Genomic DNA, 19,876 nt, shown 5'->3' on the forward strand with positions numbered 1-19,876 from the left:
TCTTAGAAGACAGAACTGATCTTGCTGTGCAGGGAGACAAGTAGAGCAAAACTAGGTGCCACCACTTGCTACTCACAATAACAATATTGTGGTCTGCTGTGTCTGGTTCAAGAAGACTCTTTAAAGCAGAGGTTCTGGCAGGAAAGGATGGCAAATGTGGTGGAAAGTTTCAAGGACAATCCAAGAAATAGTTAAACATTTCAGTGTAGTGTAGTACAGTATCAAAATATTTTTTTTTTATTTGCAGAATATGGATAGCCATCTTTTCAAAATGAGCATAAGTGCATCAAGTGATACTGAAAACAGTCCTAGTGATCCACGTTTGTCAGCAATATGTGGATATCTATCTGAGTCTCAGTTTCTCATGGGCTGGAGATGAAAACGTCCCTCAGCCTATGTGTTTGATCTGTGGCCAGAAGCTTTCCAATTCCAACATGGCCCTAAAGATGACAAGATGTCTGCTGTCAAAACACGGAAATCTGGTGAACAAGAAGATTCAATATTTTGAAAGGCTTTTGGAACAGCAGAAATACCAGCGAACATATTTCAAAAAATGAGTAAAAGTCTCAGATAAGATGCAAATTATATCTTACCAAGTGACAGAATGGATTGCTCAACAGACAAAACCACATACAACAGCAGGAAAAATCAATTAAGCCTGCCTGAGCCTTGATTGTGAAAATTCCTTTGTCTGAAGATACAATTTACAGAAGAATAGTTGGTATGTCAGTTAATATTGAGAAGCGTGTTTCTGATAGTATGAAGAATTCTAAATCTGCCATTCAAGCTGATATTATAAAGTAGTTGTGTTCTACATTATAAATCAAGCACTGCTACTGCTAGTTGTTTCTTTTTGTTTTCCAGTATATTTCTTATGATTAAAAAACTGGTGTGTCTATATTATTTTGACACATTGCAACTAAACATCAGTATACTGTTCTGTATATCATTATATTACATTTCAAGGAAATTAATTTCAAGTAAAATCTTACTAAAGCTGAATTTTTGATGATAATGTATATTGTACCTGGGCTTCTAGTTTAACGGTAACCTCATTGGAGTCTGAACTGTCAGAACTGTAAAAGAAAAATAATTATGTTTATTTTCATTTACAAGAGTATGGATTTCTAGAATTCGTCTGCACAACAAATCAATTATCTGCTCCGCAAACACATCTGGAAAGCATGGCACCGATTTCCTCAATAACAAGCTAGAAATAAAACAATTGTTAGAAGAGGTCCTTTTACCTGGAATCTCTGTCATTGACAGAGGCAGATAGATCACCCTTTTTCAGCATTTCCTCCAATTCATTCAGGCACTCGTTATACTAAGGAAAAACACACACTGTTAACAATAAAATTTACTGCCTCACTACTTCCAAATAATAATAAATACTTTGACTGTATTCCTTTAAGTACATAATTGCTGCAGATATTACTGCTGCAAGAAATAATGTTTATTTGCATTACCTTACTCTTCTTTTTATTACAGAAGTCCAACAGTGAGCCACAGAAATGGTGTCCTATGGATTCTAGATCCTTGGTACTAAAGTGGGTACCATGTCTACTGCCTGGAAAAGGGGGGGGGGCAGTCACCAGTGAAGAAATAATTGTCCTATTCAATATCAGCAATGATTTTAATTCCACTGATGGAATTCCACATTTAATTTGGACTGCTACCAAACCAATAACACTTCTTTGTTAGCAAAACATTTTATATTTATTTTAAATCTTTTACTTTCAAAAGTTCATCAAATGGCTTTTCACATTCCATATTCCCAAACTCCTTCCCATAGTTCCTTTTGAGAACCTCCATTCCTTTGCCTTTCCAATGATACCCTTTGCTTTCCAATTATAACATTCAGCTACCTTTTTTAAAATAACCCAATCCACAGATAAACCAAACAAGTACACTTCTGCCTTAGCTCCATTGCAGATTAGTCTGCCTCACATTCACACTTTCCCTCATTATTTTCTACCATCTAAGGTTGACAGTAGGATGCAAATTAACACCAATAATTTCCACACAAAACTATATAAAAGATTGCTATTTCTTGTTAAATAGTCTTAGTCTGATTCCTTCACAAGGACACATCTTCAGTATAAGGTAGATAAATATTTGATATCAGTTCAACAACCACAGTTTCAAAGTTGTGAAAGTGTGAGAATTCTGTGTTAGAGATTCCTACCTACCCAACTTCAAAGAACTACAATACCCAAAGAGGGAATCACTGTTAAACTAGTCTGCTGTGTAAATACAGCTTAACTGACTTTCAGGTAAGCATAAACTCAGTTTTAAACTCATTAGCCAAAATCTCACCCTTCTGTAGTCATTTACTCCCTGTAATTGTTACATTTGGTACCCACAACCACTATTTCTTGGGCCAAATGCAATTTTAATATACACCTATAACATTAACATTTCAACATGTCTTCCTATGTAGTATTTATCTGTCAAACACAGTAAGCTCACATTATCTCTTAAAGAATCTGCAGCTACAAGACATGAGACTTCTTTGAATGCTTTAAATATATTCTAGAGAAAAACTATATTTGCCTTACCCAGTTTAGACCCACAGAAAGTAACTTCTAAGGTATAGCTGTTGCTGATGCCCATCTTCCACATCACTATTCGACCTGTCCCTTCTCTAGCTTTTTGTATCTTGAAATTGCAATCTTGGAACGAGAACTTAACAAAGAGAGAAGTGGAATTACTACTGCGCTTTTGCAACGAGGCCAAAACTATACAGCTGTGCCCAGAAATGACCTCCCTGTGCCACAGTCTTCCTCAACACATAGTTTGTCAAGTCATTCATGTCCTCTTGCCCACTGTGCATTATAGGCTGTTACAGATGTGGGGTAGAGGGCAGGGGCAGAAGGAAGTGCATGATATAATAACTTCATGTCATGGTACATGCTCCTAAAGGGACTCACTAAGGAAGCTCCTAGTATGTTTAACAACTATCGCAATATAATCCCTTATTTTTAAAGCACAAACTTCTTACATTGAAACAACTTAGAAAACTGTCAAGTGATTTAGCAAATTTTTAATGTACAGAAAGAGATGATTTCTTACATATTAATGTTAAATGTCAGCTTACTTTATCGGGACAACGTTTGCTCATAATGAGAGGGAAAACGCGCTGATGTAAGCCTGCCCCTTCTTCTTGATGATCTCGTTTTTCACAGCCATACATGAAGACATTCTCTTTTCTGCTATGACCATGAAGGTCACAATATAGGAGAACCTTGCGCTCTCCCATCATTCTGTAACAAGGTAGAAAGTTAAATAAGAGCAGCTTTGGTTTCTGCAAATCAGACACTCTTGATTTTTTGGGTTATGATAACAATTGTAGGAAATCTCTTAAAGGTATTAAAGATGATCATTGCTTGACAGATTGTTTTTCTACTGGAACAACCTGCACTGGTTAGCTGCATTGGTTAGCTGCATTAGTGTCAGGGGAGCTTTTCCCTTGAGTCCAATAAGAGCTGAGTTGCACCTATTAGGCCATCACTGCCTTTCCTTTCCAATGACAGATACTAAATGCACAATATTAAAATGCTTTTTCCATTGCAGCCGACACGTGACAAATGTTTAAAAAACGGAACTATCACAAAAGTTGCTGTCATTATGTGAAAAACACAGTTAACAGAAGATTAAAGAGCTTTCTTGAGGAAAATAGTCCCCTTTATTGGTATAGGGGAATTCCCTTCCTTCTCCAGAGGTTGGTCTTTCCAGTCTATGTTCGTTAGAATGGAACACTGGTTACTTCACTGTGGATATTCCCTTCCAGTGGCTTGCAGGAGTCTTCCATGGAAACAATGTGTTAAACCCATCACCAGGAAGGAAGGAAGGAAGGAAGGAAGGAAGGAAGGAAGGAAGCATATGAATAAGTTAGAATTATACAGCCAATTCCTCAGCCCCTCTCAAGTTCCAACCATTGTTGAAAGACAGAGAAAAAGAGAGAGTGTATGACTGAAGGAACAAACAAACAAACACATACAGAAAGGAAAGAAAAACACCGCAAAAAAAGGCATGGTTTAAACTGGAAGGACCAAACCCCCAAAGACTAAGATGATTTATTTTTATTTCATTTTACATTTAATAAAATGTTTGTTCTGCTTTATCATAATAAAACCTCAAAGAAGGTTACATTAAATAAAAATTATCAGTAAAAGACCGTTAAAACAGGTAATTTAAAACATTCAAAAACCAGTGATGACTAGTGTCATCTGTACTAAGCCAGGGTGGAGAAGGAGGCCTCCTGCATGCCCACCAGAACCCACACACACAATGACTAACAAGTTTCATTTCCTGGTCAGTGTGTAGGAGGCCTTCAGGAAAATGCGACTTCCCAAAGCTAACTTCCAGATCTGAGCCCAAAACAGATGGTCCAAATTAAGACCCAGACAAACCTGCCGTTAAACCCTCAACTCAAAAACCACCTTGACTGCAGTTTGGTTTTTTTCCAGGGAAGTAGGTAGAGTGAAAACAAACATAAGAAAAAGAAAACCAGACTTCCTGATGGGCTCTCATGTTCTGGACTGATGCCAGATCCCATGCAGCAAGAGAGGTCAGGAGTTGTAAGATCACTGATAGCTCTATGTACACATTAAATATTTGAAACACACAGGGCTCGTTTCCCCTATCCCCTCAGAGCATTTCTATACATATAAGAGCATAAGAATAGCCTGCTAGATCAGGCCAATGGCCCATCTAGTCCAGCATCTTGTTTTCACACCAGATGCCCGTGGGAAAACAGGGAGCAGAAGTGGCTTTTCCTGATGAAAGCATGAAAGACAGACAGCCAAACCAGGAAAGAGAGCAACTAAATTAGTCTTCTCTTTTTTAAAACACACAGTGGGAATCAGGTGAAAACAAAAAAGGAACGGGCTAAAGATGAGCAAATAGAGAAAAAGCTAATAATTACAAGATAAAATGTCTTCAATAGAATTCTAGCAGAAGCTGAAGGAATACTCTATCCTAGGCTAGGCAGGGAAAGGAAGAGGGCTTGAGAAGCTGCCGCTGGTTTTATAATTCTAACTTTATCACATGTCCTGCCTGTCCTCAGCAGCAGCAATTCCCCCCCTTTATTTCCCCCCCAAAACCAGGTCGGGGAATCCAAACCAGGTCGGGGAACAGCGGTATGGCGACGCTCTGCCTCCCCGCTGTCCCCGAGCTTGTGGGGCTGCCCGACGTCTGCCCGAAGTGCAGGGCGCTCTGCTTCAGTGTTCCCCACACGCCGGGCAGCAGGCTGCTAAAACCTAGGGAAGCGGATAGCTTCCTGAAGCCTGGAGAGCGAGAGGGGTCGGTGCGCACCGACCCCTCTCGCTCTCCAAGCTTCAGCGAAAGCCTGTATTCGCTCCATAGGACCCACACAGATTTCCCCTTCATTTTTGGAGGGGAAAAAGTGCGTCCTATAGGGCGAAAAATACGGTACCTAAAATTTCAACAAAATTTCAACAAAAAATAAGTTCAATGCAACAAGATGAATACACATTATGTATTAATTAATATTGGTATAATAATGAACAAAGAGTGGTGATACTGGACACAGAAGAGGGATGGTGTTACCTTTTTACCTTTTGATCATGCTGCGGGTACACCAGATGGGAGGGAATGATTCCTTGAGATCCGATTTATAGTTGCGGTTTAAGTCCCTGCCTGCTAAAGAGCAGCGGTAATTGCCTACAATCACACCATCTGGATTCAGCATTGGTACCACCTTAAAAACAAAAGTGTCCCGAAGCCACTGGGCATTATTTGAATCCCCCAGAATGTAATCCAGAAAGCCCTTCATCACCCAGGAACTATTCGTTTCACCTGGGTGCACCCTGGCAGTCAAAATCACCGCTGCCTTGCGTTTTTCCTCCTGAAAATCTTGCAAGGGGTTAGTGATGGTTAGAACATAGACTATGTTCCTAGCCAGGGAATGGCACAAGATGCGGATCTTGCAGAACTTGGACCGCCTTGGGTCTCCAGCAATGTTTGCTAGGTAGTCTTGCAGGTTACTGTAAGTGTAAGGATAGCAGTGGGCAAAATAGCAGGTATCCCTGTCATGCGGGAACTGGAACGTCCATGTCAGGGAAAAATACTGGCGCCCACCTTGGCCGAGATTGTTTTTATAATACTTGATTTCATCTCCTGTCCTTTGCCACCCCACCTTGTGGATCTTTGCTTCTGCTTCTGAATACAGCAACGGACGCATACCACGATTATACAAACTTGTTGGCTTGGTGAAGTTGACAATGGTGAAACGGTAGGGCATTCCTGCTTGGGTGTTGGTGACCTGGAAGTAGTACCACTGGGTGTGCTTATTTGTGTAGAGATCAGTGCGTAGTGTCAGCTGGTACTCAAAATCACTACTGGCATGGGAAAAGGAGAAAAGTATTTTAGTATAAAATATACTGTTGGGCATTCAGGCACAGTTATGAAACATGATATATGCTGCTCCTTTATCTCTCTTATTTCAAATGTATCTTTTTAAACCCAAATTTCTTTCACAAAAAATTGTTTGTAGATTTTGTTGCCTATAACAAACTTATAAGGAACTTGTTCATGCACATATTTGTATTTTAAAAATAGTCCACATGATCTTTATGGTGAGCATAGATCAAATTTTCAGATGTCTTGAATGAGCAGTTAAGTTATATTCTCTTATGTCTTTCAATATATATTGCATTTTACAATTATGTTCATTAGCTGTTTCTTTCTTACTGCTTTATTTTGATTCACATATGATTACATACCAATTCACACATTTGGAGTGTTTTTGTGGTCCTGACTGTCTATATTTTGTACAGGTGCCGAGTGGTCAGAAATTAGTCCTCTTTGTGTGATTCTGGGATTCTAATAAGCCAATACAAACTTTCCTGCAAGTGTATATGGATATCTGTATTTCAAGTTTTCTAAGCTATTAATCCAGGTCTGCCAAAACAAGAGTACAGGTGATATCCATACTCAGTCTAAGTAGTCAACCTACTGATTTCAATGTGACTACTTCAAGTAATTACTTAGTTGGATATCACCCTTTAATGCCAGAACAAATGCAGACGGAAACCAGCAACTACTCCTGCAAATCAAAGGGAAATGGTGAGCAACCTACATTTTGACCACCTTTTGCAGATTGCCACTTTCAAATCGTGCTTCAAAGATCAAAGTATTGTCCCAGTCATCCCATGATTGAGGAAGCACCTGCTTTGAGGGGAAGCTCCCCCCTATTCGAGAATACATAAAGCTGGACTCTTTATCAGCTAGTGAGAGAAGCAAAATATACAATTATTATTCAGTTGTGAATTACTATTAGAAAAATATTCTGTGCAAGAAGGGAGGGGGTCACTCAGAGACTATCCACTTGGTGGTGTCCTAGTGCCACTGCAGAATTGCCTGATTTCCCTTAGGAACTTCAAAACTAAAACTTGGTCAAGAAGCATTCAGTATCATATAGACAGCTGTTTAAAATGGTAGCTATTGGGTTTATATATCCAGCATCTGAATATAGCCTCTGTATATGGCATCCCTTTAAGCAAGTGTCACTGCCTTTGTTCAATCCTGCAGTGTTTTATTAATGCTTACACTAACTTTCATATGTGTTATGTAATAATATTTTTGCCTCAAAATATCAGCTACTGTCACGGGCCCCATGCCACCAAGTGGGATGGGGTGGTAATCGGTCAGATGAAAAGGCTGAGAAAGCTCATGCAATGATGTGGAGGGGGACCCTGACCTGGGGCTATCAGATGTTCTAGAAGGGGATGAGGAACCCCACCCGGCTTTCTGAGAGTTAAGGTTCCCACAATAATAGAGGAGCTGGCCAGTCAATGAATGGAGCCAACCAGATTGCAGGCCTGGACTCAAGTTTCATTGTCAAGAGCATGCCACTGACAGTGCAAGTGCAAACAGATCCATCCCCACAGGAGCACATACCTGCAAGCTCAGTCTTCTTGCTTGGGAGGGAAACTACATGAATTATGAGCTCCGGAGTGGAAGGTGCACAACATGTGTTGGAACAATGTCTTCACTTATGTCTAGCCATGTATCCTAGACTCTGTTGATGTGCCTTTTAACCTTGTAACCTGTATCTTGAGCTGATGCAGAGATTGTGTACGGAACTCTTTAATAAAGCTTTCGGGATTTCTGGAATCCAGAATTGTGGGCCAGAGAGAGGACAGTTACACACATTATGTCAATGAACGTGAATTCTGCTGAATTCGATAGGACTTGCTCCCATGTTAATCTCCCCAATTCAAAAAACCACATCTGCATGCAGCTGCAGATTATACATGTGTGTAGCTTAAAACAAATGCACATTCACACTTAACTGCGTATTTGTATCTTCATTTTGATGCTCAGTGTAGCCCCAGATGGATACTGAAGTTTCTTATACATACAGAATGAGCCTTCTGTCATCTGGGGCCACCAGAAAGTATATGCAACTAGTTGCCCATGACATTATCTTTAGGATAACAGCCTGTTAATTGCTCAGTAACAACCACTGTCTGCCATTATATTTCAACACATGTGCATTTTGAGTGGTTTTTGTATTCTAAATAAATACTTGCAACTTTTAAAAAAGTTGTAGATCTTGGTCTTTTGCTCTCCAGTTTCTCTTTTTCAGGAACTTCTAAGATAGTACTACGTATCTTTTTCTATTGAAAACCATTTAATATCACAAACATGGTTATGCTTCAAGTATTATGCACTCAGTAATGAAATGTGCTCAGACCTCCATCTGCTAGATACACCACAGCACCCTCTCCGGGGTCTGTGCAAAGAGGCTCAGTCTCCAGACATGTTGGGCTGTATAGTGGCTCTGGCTGAGGGGGAACCCACTCTGGAAAAACAAAACAAATAAATAATATTTAATTATAGCTGTTAATTCAAAACACTCATTGTGTGGCATGCAACCAAAAATCATAAAATTAGCTTTATATTTATGCATTGTTAAACAGTAAGGAAGTGTTGCCTTAAAAATCCCTTTGTGGCTGGCTACTATTGATAAGATACATTTAATCTATTTTTTAAATGGAAATGCTGATAGTCTGTCATCTCCTGTTTCATGATCAAGATGTAAATGCCATGGACAATACAGTAGAATATTGATGAAACAAAAGAGATGCACACCCCAGAAGTTAACAAGATTCATTTGTAGCCTATGAGAAGAACCTTCAGCCTTATCTATAACCAAATCATTACCCTGCACCACTGAAATCTGGACAGCTACTTGTTCTCTATTACATCATATACATAATTTGGATAGCAGATGCATGTATGTTGTCAACACTGTGGCTGTGATCCAAAGAAGCAATACGTACAAGTTTACATTTGCTGTTGTTACTACAAGAGTTCCTCACTGCCAATGAGACAACTCACAAGAGAATTTAAAAACTGAGCATCAGCATCTCCTTTTGGCAATGGGCACTGTTGTGATGAAAATGTGAAACAAAACATCTGCTATATTTCTAGTTACAGGTAGGTAGCCGTGTTGGTCTGCCATAGTCGAAACAAAATAAAAAAATTCCTTCCAGTAACACCTTAGAGACCAACTAAGTTTGTTATTGGTATGAGCTTTCGTGTGCATGCATACTTCTTCTTATTGTTGTTCATTATACTGCCCTTCATCTGAAGATCACAGGGTAGTTCATAACATAAAAATACAAAATGAGAACACAAAATACATAATAAAATAAAAACATTTACAAACCAATAATTCCCCTCTCACAGACACATTATTGTGTAAACACATTGTTGTATTTTAATATGTATACATGCTTATTATTAATAATAAAATCACCATCTTCAGGATGCTTTACAAAGAATTGACCTCATTCTTTAATGAAAACAACCACTGATGTACGTGACTGGCTGGTCAAGTGTATTTCTTTAAATCCCAGATTCTATAGATATTATACTTTGCTTTAGTATAATGTACCTTTAGGAGTCCCTGAACTAAGAAAGGATCATTTCGTTCATATTAAAGGAAACATTATTCAAGAATAAGAACTATACACTCTTCATGTATCAGAGGTATGGATTACTCTGATCTAGTTCACAGATTCATTACGTTATATGAATACCTCCAAGGTTTTTCAAGCATTTCCTCATGAAATTATTTTTCAAGAGCAGAAGGATGCTTTTTCCAGAAGGTGTCAGTATCAGACCACAAACTTTGGAACAAGAAAAAAACTTGCACAAAAATGATTCAACTTGAAATCCCCACTGAAATGGATGAAGCCTCACCAAAGCAGACAGGATATGATAGACAATTACACATATGGTCTTTTAATATGTGATAGACCTTAATTTCTTAAGACTATCTCTGTATCTTTATGATAACATTTCATTTTCATTTTGTAGCAGGCATTCAAAATTGTCCTATTATGAAAATACCAATGCTTTAAGTTAATACTTATGCCTTAATTTAAAACATCTTCACATGTTGGATTATAAACAAACAGCAATCTGATCCTAACTGTTGCTGAGAGTTAACAGATGTCAGTTTATATTAAAATTACATTTGTTTCTACTTTAGAGTTGGAAAATATGGTGCGAAAGAGCTAAAATTTGATGTGAGTACAAAATAATATTTATAGTTTTGGGAGCCTCAGCTTTATATTAGTTGCTGGCATATTTATCCACATTTTAACTTATCTGGTAAATAACAGAACCCTTTGGCTAATGCAACCTTGTGATAATAATGTATAGGAGCTAAAGTTATTTAGAAATCGAGCTGAAAGGAGCAACAAACAACAACATGGTATCCATCCATGATTACAAATAGTGACTTAATTAAGATTTTGAAGGGCCTTCTGTTATCAGCTACATAAGTATATGATTTTTAAGACAACTGATCTCCACTTATTATTTCTATGACAGAGTAAGGTTCAACTCAAAGCATAATTCCTATTACACAAATAATCCAGTTCTATCATAATGCACTTATAAAAATAACCACTACTATCCAATTGGAAAACCAAGTGGAATTGAAAACGTAACAATTCCCCAGCTTTTGTTACTTATCTTTAAAACAAGAATAAAGGCTGGGCTGGTATTGAGGTCAATTTAGGGTTAAGTAACTTACTTTTGTTAAAAGCTCAGCATTTTCACATTTGAGTTCTTGAGAAACTCATGGATGGGTACCATGCAGAACTGGGGATTTGATAATTTTTTTAAATGTGCAAATAAGGCCCATAACTTAATATCTTACGATCACTATCTGCCTCAGTTCCTCAGACATTTTCCTGAAAAAGCTCAGAAGCACTGATCTGTGCCCTACATATTTCATTGTGAAGTCGGATGCACCGGCTTCATTCTGCTGCTGTGAAATCTATGTATTCTCCTACCTTTAAACTCTCCTGTCATTCAATATACTGACTCCTATCTGATTTCTTGCTTCCAATGTATTTAATTTTTGCTCTTAATGTTTTTAGCCATGTGCTCCTCCAGTTCTACATCTCCTTTTGCATTTGTTCTACATCCCACGCTTGCATTTCAGTAACTTCTCAATAACAGTAGACCTTCTAGCTTAGCTTCTTTTATTGACGTATTAATAACCCACAAGTGTTCTGAAGAGGGTTGACCCGGTTAACTTTTCTTTAAAAAGTAGGCAATTTGTATAAAAAAGGGAAATCATAAATAAGTTCTGAAGTCAAATGTTACTGCACTGCAGACTATTGGCAACTATCCAGTGGAAACAGGATGCTGAACTAGATATGCCTTTGGTCTGAACCATCAGGGCTCTTCTATTTTTAAACATTACAGTTGGATCCTATGCATATAGTCTCAATCCTATTCTCATTCAACTAATGAAACTAAAGGGTGGAATGATACTGTTAATTAAGGGTGTGTGGCTTTCTTTATATGAAAGTTAAGGGCACATTCATTTATAAGGCTATTTAGGTTCTGTTGTCCTTTCCTTTTAACATTCAAGGTAATACTGTATGTATTCCACACTTTCTTCAATATAAGGTTTTCAAAATTTTAACTGACTGCAGCAAGGATTATAAAATGCTTTGCTATAGAAATTATAATTTAGGAAACTATTGTTTTAATAACTAGCTACAAAACTATCACATCAGAACACACTTTTAATATCATTTACCAATATGCTCAATTTTCTCTCTGATAACTTCATACTCATGGGGCCAGCGTACTAGATTCAGGTGTCCAGCTGCAGGAGACAGGCCGTATAAATCTCGTGGTTCACGAAGCCGTGGCACCCATTTCCCCGAGTTATATTCCAATAAAATCTGTGTGGTCCGTGGCAAAAGTTGATCATAAAAAGAATCTATAAGATTGGGGGGGGGGGAGAGAAGGCATTGACTCGTTTTGCCTTGGATAACTTAAATTAGACAGCCAAGTTGTCTGATACAATTGAAAAGAATAATCTCATCTGCCTATCTGACATGATTTCTGTACTGCATTTATTTTTTTATTGTATGTATGAATTGCCTTTCCTCCAAAAGGAGCCCAGGGCTTCTATCTTACAGAACATGAAGAAGCAACAATAAAGCAAGCATATACAAATAACCACAAACAAGCTATAAAATAACAAGATCATTAAAACACAAAGTTCATTTGCAGCTGCTGGGCATTAAAAACACCAAAATATCAATCTGTATAAGAACACAACATTGCAAAACGTAGCAACTATGTTTTTATAGTAATTTATAAACTGGTCCACGGCTCTCTTATCAATTTTGTTTAAGGAAGAAAATGCAGAATTTGCTTTCAAAATACTTAGGTGTGTGGTTCTGTTCTGTTTTGCAAGTGCTATTATTTCTTCATTTCTATTAGCACATACCCTTTTTAGGGTGGCTACTTTATGCCTCCAGCTTCAAGAACTCTCCTCATGCCATCATTACATCGCAGACAATTCCCCACTTGTGTGTGATCTACTTGCACACACGCAGCGCCAGCAACCCAGTAGTGTGGAAAGGACTTCCTGGCTCATGAGGAGACCTTTCCCAGAGCCCAAAGATGACACCCTCTTCCGGCTCTGGGGAGGGTCTCATCGCAAGCCATGAAGACTCTCCTGGGGGCTTCCACTTATGCACATTTCACTGCTTAAGCAGGGAGTCGCCTGTACAGATCACAAAAAGATTATTGCCACATATAAATATCGATATTATACCACTACTAGATTTTAACAGCGAGTTATCCTCATGTCTGACACTAAACATGATTTCTTTAGATGTTTTTTGCAACACTGCATGCTAGAACTTTGCTGTGTTCCACCTAGCCGCTAATTCTTCTCTACCCAAATGCATTTCAATTCACTAGTTTGACAATGAACAACGATATTCAGACCTGCATAAAAGGCACACCGCTCAAGATCTTCTGTTAAAAATGGGTTAAAGGGATCTTCGTCCTAAAAAACAACAGAAAAATACAACAGAAAGTAAGGTCACGTGTTTCTTGCACACGGAAAGTGGACAAAAATATCTGAAATGGGACACTGCACTCAATAACAGTGACCATTATGATTCTAAATAAAGAAATAATTGAATTGTTTATTTTTGCTAACTTTGTACTACAGTGCAAATGAAATCAAGAGGGTATCATCATGAAAGAGAACAGATTGCAGGCTTTAAAATATGAAAAATAGACACACCATTAGAGACCTTAAATAAACAGTTTAATAAACAGTATAGCAAGAATTGTTGGATTGTGAGCAAAGATGCAAGTAATGCCTCCCTTGTAAGTCAGATAAATGAGTTGGTTTCCCCCCCACCCCCAAAGTCTGTATAGACTTCTAAACTTCTGCTGAATCTGTTGTGCATGAGTCCAATGAATTATGATAACTGCTCACTGCATAATATCCTGCTGTGAATTTGGAAACATGTGAGAGGATTAATAGGGCCAGAATGATTATAAATGCTCCTTAGTAGTCAGTTGTGAAAATCAATACTTGGAATGAAGTACATGATTTCCCTTCTCTCTATTTTATCTTCACAACAACACTGTGAGGTACATTAGGTTGAGAAACAATGACTGGCCCAAGGCCACCCATGGCTACATCGGAATTCGAACCCTGGTCTCCTAGGTTCAACACTCTAACCACCACAACACACCAGCTAGACCATGTTTCCTCTGGCATGGATATTCCCATTCAGGGATGGCAAACTAAATTTTCTTTAACAAATCAAACATTACAAGAAATAGGTAATATCTTCTAGAATAATGTATAAAACTGAAGACGGAGCATACCGAATTGTAATCATCACTGGTTATTTGTTCTATGTGCTGCTTGTCCTTATCTGAATCTTCGGACATAATCTCCTGAAACCAGGCCTTTTATTTTTCCTCCACAGACTGTAAAACACATAAAAATCAACTGTTTGAACTCTATAGCAACTTTGACTACAGCTCTTGTCACAAACAAAAAGGAGGCATTAGAACCCCAGAATCCTGTGGGTTTTTTAGATGTTACATGGCACCAATCATTTTGACTAAGTAGTATTTATATAATGAAATAACACTTTTCCAACTCAGAGGCATTTTTACATTTTAAGCATAGGCTGTGTGAGTTCTATTATTGCCCTATGTATCACCTAATAGGTTTATAAGTGAACAAAGCATAAATCTCCAGATTATCTGTTTATTGTAATTTCGCTATGCACAGTTACAATTATAATTTGCCCTTGTTTTTTGATGCTATGTAGGATGTGTATCAAAAACAACAGTCTCAGGCCTTCTTGGATGGCACAAGAGCCCCTGAGCATGGCTGCCCACCAACTACACAGATTCTGAGAAGTTGATGAAAACATTACTACTATACATCTTCCTGGCGAAGTTTATCCTTGATCAACCCATATAGTGAGGTAGTTGTTTCCATTGTCAGTCATTTTGACACAAGTAACGTTGCTGCAGGCAGCCAAAAATAAGCAGACTCAAGCACAATGTTCCACATAGAAGATGCTGCTGATTGCTTTGGAATGATTATAATTGGGACTTTGATTCTGACATCTTCATTTTCCCATTTAATCTTTTCTGCAGATTCCCAAAAAATAACTGTGGGTAGCCATTGATACAGATAAACAGCTTCTAATTCCCAGAGGGATAAATGTGTTAAGTCTCTTCCACCAAAGCCAACCAATAGTTTAGTGGCACTTTAAAGACTTACAAATTTATTATGGTATAAGCTTTAGTGGACTAGAGTCCATGTTATTGCCAAAAAAATGTAGTGAGGATAAGACCTCAAACCATTGCTGGTCCTTCATGATGAAACACTGCATCATTATTTACCATAAGAGAGAAAAATCACAGAATGGACCTTCTTCCCATCCTTTTGGAAAGCTCAGTGATACAGCATCTGCCTTATATGCAAAAGATTACAGACTAAATTTCCGGCATCGCTTTAAGAATGGGAAATACCCCATCTGAAATCCTGAAGAGACACTGTCAATCAGTATGTAGATAATATTAAGCTAGAATAGATGTGCCAACAATCTGACTCGGTATAAGGCAGTTTCCTACAGTCCTATGTCAGCTTTCTCAGATTTTTTTTCTTTTAAAAAATAATCTTTATTAATTTCCCACATAGACATATATACATAAATAACAAATCATGCAAAGCAAAAGCAATACCAATAAAGAAAAAAATAAAGTAAAAAAAAAATACAGTATATTACAATTAAATAACAGGTTAAAATGTAAAACTTCCAATAATTCTCATTATACTGCTTATACTGTATTGTCTATATTTTCTTGCACAGATTTATGTTATTTCATTATATATATATATATATATATATATATATATATATATATATATGTATGTAAGTAATCTGATATGGTATCTAATACACTTTTTGCTTACAAGTATCAATCTAGTTCTGCAAGTATCTTGTTGTTTGTACAATGCAATTTTAGTTATTCTTTGATTATTTTCCATTCTCCGTACACTTTCTGGTTTGACACTCCTCTGATTCTTCCCATCAGTTTTGCTAGTTGCAGGTATTCTATCAGAAGAGTCTGCCACTCTGTAATCATGGTAGGATTTCATTTTTCCAGTTTCTTACCACTATTATTCTGGCTGCCGTGACTGCATACATAAACAATGGTCTTATATATTTTTTTAAATTCTATTGGTAGTATACCTAATAGGAAGATTTCTGGTCTTTTTTCAAATGTAAATTTGAATCGTTTTTTACATTCACTATAGATGTTATTTCAAAATTCACGGATAACTACACAGTTCCACCAGATACGAAAATATGACCCTATGTCCTTTTTGCATCTCCAGCATATTGGCAACCTGCCTTTACACATTTTAGAGAGTTTTAAAGGGGTGTGGTGCCATCTGTATAGCATTTTTATAGTGTTTTCCCTAAGGTGCCATGAATTTAGTATCTGTCCTCCATAATCTTTCCCATTGTTCCATGTAGATATTGTATCCAAGGTCCTGCACCCACCTCACCATTACTACTTTAACTTGTTCCTCTTTTACTTCCCATTCTAATAAATAGTCGTAAATTCGTGAAATGTGTTTTCCTTTATTGTGAGTTAACTCTTTTTCGAATTTGGATGTTTCTTTTGCAAGACCTTCTTTCTTATCTATACACAATCTTTGATTTAACTGAAAATATTGGAGCCAATCTAAGAGGTGGTTTTTGATTTCATCATGTTTCTTCAAAGTTGGCTCATCTTTATCCACTTCTAGTAATAATTGGTACGTGGGCCACTCTCCTTTCATATTCCTCCTTTTAACTGCTATGGCTTCTGCGGGTGAGGTCCCAGATTTCACAGACATAAGCCACTCATTTTCAATGTTGAAAGCAAAGGTCTTGAATAATGCTAAGGGAACATCAACAATACACTGGGCTGATGTAGCACAATGAAGAGAAGGAAATGTTGCTTTCACAGTGCATATCAACTGCACAAATTCTGTCAAAGGCAAAGAGCCATCTGTGCCCTCTGCCAGGCAGTTTACATGTGGAGTGGGGGGCCATTACTGATGAAGCAACGTAATTTTTTGTCAGCGTGAGCCAAAAGCAGTGTAACATGTTATGAAGACACACTGAATTACTCCTCCAAAAGTTTTGAATTCTAGTTGTTAACTGATTCTACTCATGAGCAGATTATTGACAATACCTATTGATTTATTTTTGCAAAACAATAGTATGTGTCTGATGCTACCTTCTCTGCTTACAGGCAGATTATGGACAACATAGTATGTGGTTTTGCTGTGTGTTAAGATTTATTTTCCTCAGTAATGTAGGAAATGTATCACTTTGAAAATCAAACATTTTGCTGAGATGTATCATCTTCACAGCCTCCCTGACCAGAATGAAAAGGGGCAATAAAGCTTGCCTATCCTTGTGCCCTGTCTGTATAAGACAGAGCTATTAAAAATGGGAAACAATTTCCAATCCCCAGAACCCACCCACATGAGGAAATCATAACAGCTGTAAAAACAAAGGATGGGAAGAAGGAAAAGAAATATTAACAGACAGCAAGAACCTATGTTGCTCTTAATCTGCCAATAAGCAGTCAAGGAGCACCACAAACACTTTCTTGTTTTGCTAGGCAAAAGTTAATCAATATTGTTGCCAATAAAGGTCACATTTGACAAGGATGACTGTAAAAGCAAAGGATGAAGAGTTTTAGCCCACACTCATTCTGTGCACTTATTATTTATTCAGCTACAACCAGGTACCACTTAAATTATTCAGCTACAACCAGGTACCACTCAAAATTTCAAAATGAGGGACACTTCTAGAGTTTTGGCCTTTATTTCAGAGTACTGTACTGTAGAAAAGAAATATTCTGGAATGAGAGGCATATTCTAGGAAGAATTTAAGCAATCACAGTTTTTCTCAGCCCTCAGGCTGTAAGACACGGTCAGCATTTCCACTAAAATGCTATTTCAGACATGTGATAAAGGTTCAACAGTTGTTTTCGGTTAAGGAGGAATGCATGGAGGCAAACTAGCATACTGGCAAGTCCCGTGCATGGGTAGAAAGCTGGACCTCGCCTCAAATGCACTATGTAAGCATCTCCAGTACCCCAAATGCGACAATGTGCACACAAACAGATACACAAAGCCGTGTTTGGGAACTATAGGCCTAGGGGCCAATACTGGCCCTCCAGGTCTATAAACTCTCCCCAGGCCCCGCTTTACAACCTCAGCATTTTTGCCTGTTTGGATGGATGACAGAAAAGGCCTCTGGCCCCACCAACCACTTGCATATGGCCCTTGAAAAGTGATTGTGGCCCCTGGAATGTTTTCTCCACCTCCAGCCCCAGTGCAAAGGTTTGCCCAGTGGTATCACCTGGGGAATGAATTCCACGGCACTATTTAACAGAATGAGAAGTGCCCCCAAATACAGCAGTACTGTACTGGATAAGCATATTTTGAAGTTAGTAAAGTAATAATACGCTTTATCAATTCCCCTCCGCTCACCATTATAGCCAGAAACTAAAATTATTTCAGCGCACCACTGAGTTTACCCTGAACTGCCAAGCTTGGGCGCTTCCAGACGAGGGCTTAATACTGAAAATGGGTCACTGCGGTATCGCAAACAGGTTGGCAACCAGTTGTTTAAAAACAAAGGACGTACAGGATTTTCCTCAGGGGAAAAAAGTAGGCCTGGATTAAATGGGAAGGAATAAAAGGCTGGCATTTTGATGCCAACGACGTCATGTGGACGCTGCAAAAGAGAATCAAAAAAAACAAACAAACGGCGGGTATGAGGAGCACCTATCCCATTATAAACACCATCCCCCCTGCCAGAGCAACAAGGCTCGGTAAATGTCACAAACATACGTGTCAGGAGCCAAGAGGCACCTATTCCCACGTTCCTGGAGAGCTGCAACTGGTCTCCCCCCCCCCCGCCCATTTCTGCCTACCCGCCTTTCAGTGCCACAGACGCCCTTCCGTTGCCCGCACACCATTCATGCCCGCTCCTCCCTCACCTTTGAATTAACGTGTGAATGTTGATTCCCGGGTTCGGGGGTGGGGTGGGGAGGAGCCGGGAAGTCCCTAACCCCGCATGGCTAAACCTCAACCCCGCCCTTGGCGGAAAAGCCCAGCCGCCAAGTCAAAGCGCAGCGCAGCGAGGGCGTGGCCTCGGCAGCCTCTTCGGGCCAGTGATGGCGGCGGGGCTGCTGCTCCGAGCGGAGGAGGCCGAGAAAAGACGTTGCCACGGCAACCGCGAACCGCTCTGTTCCTGGGTGGAACTGTGGCCGCTCCCCCGTTCTCTGCTGGTCCCACCATCCCCTTCCTCTGTTTAGATCTGCTATTTGACAGCCTCCCTGTTCCTATCACTGTCGTGTGAGTGGAAGAAACTCAACAGGTGAGGTTCCGCCAGCTCTGCGGAAAAGCCCCACCTGTTGGATTTCTCCCCGTTTCGTTCAAGGTGCAGGAACCTCACAAGGGAATGGATGAAATGTCAAGCACTATGGACTATGCCGAGATGGCAAAACTAACTGGAAAACTCAGAAACCAAGAGGACAATTTTTTAAATAAAAGAATGGGGAAAAAATATAAGTTATTTAGGAGACCACTGTGAGCAGATGGAAACAAAGGCAGGATTTTGATTTCACTTGTGTAAAAATTACGATGGATAATACGGTTTGATATAAAAATTGGAGTATGGATGAATATGCAGTAGTAGATGTTTAAAATGAGACCCCATGAAAGGGATGGGGGGCAGTCTTGAGATTTGGATAATCTCTTTATATATATATATATATACTTTTTTATTCTTCGTTTATTTGTATTTTGTATTTGTAGAACCAATAAAAATTATTTTTTAAAAAATCAGGGAAGCAGGTATACTTGCCATCTGGGAGTGTTGCCAAGTCTGTTTATTCCACAATCCCAACACAAAGGGATGCATTCCCAAGAGAGGAAATTTTCCCAACTCACTGT

At 38.7% G+C, this 19,876-nt stretch overlaps 1 protein-coding gene across 2 annotated transcripts in view; it reads right to left on the reverse strand.

The window, feature by feature from the left end:
- Positions 1–19,111, reverse strand: part of AGBL3 (AGBL carboxypeptidase 3) — a 31,629-nt gene extending 12,518 nt beyond the window's left edge. Inside the window, exons 1-12 of one of the 2 annotated variants that reach the window (XM_053405849.1) lie at positions 18,919–19,111; positions 14,209–14,313; positions 13,309–13,369; positions 12,101–12,286; positions 8,726–8,833; positions 7,106–7,253; positions 5,583–6,365; positions 3,101–3,266; positions 2,562–2,688; positions 1,470–1,570; positions 1,248–1,327; positions 1,028–1,076 (exon numbers count right to left, since the gene is read on the reverse strand). In XM_053405849.1, coding sequence (XP_053261824.1) covers positions 1,028–1,076; positions 1,248–1,327; positions 1,470–1,570; positions 2,562–2,688; positions 3,101–3,266; positions 5,583–6,365; positions 7,106–7,253; positions 8,726–8,833; positions 12,101–12,286; positions 13,309–13,369; positions 14,209–14,274 — 1,875 coding nt within the window. In that variant the 5' untranslated portion in view covers positions 14,275–14,313; positions 18,919–19,111. Of the gene's footprint in view, positions 1–1,027; positions 1,077–1,247; positions 1,328–1,469; positions 1,571–2,561; positions 2,689–3,100; positions 3,267–5,582; positions 6,366–7,105; positions 7,254–8,725; positions 8,834–12,100; positions 12,287–13,308; positions 13,370–14,208; positions 14,314–18,918 lie in introns of those variants that run through there. The other variant, XM_053405850.1, reaches the window with a different exon arrangement.
- Between the last annotated feature and the right edge of the window lie 765 nt (positions 19,112–19,876).

Source organism: Podarcis raffonei, chromosome 10, assembly GCF_027172205.1.
Source record: "Podarcis raffonei isolate rPodRaf1 chromosome 10, rPodRaf1.pri, whole genome shotgun sequence".
NCBI classification, from domain to species: Eukaryota; Metazoa; Chordata; class Lepidosauria; order Squamata; family Lacertidae; genus Podarcis; species Podarcis raffonei.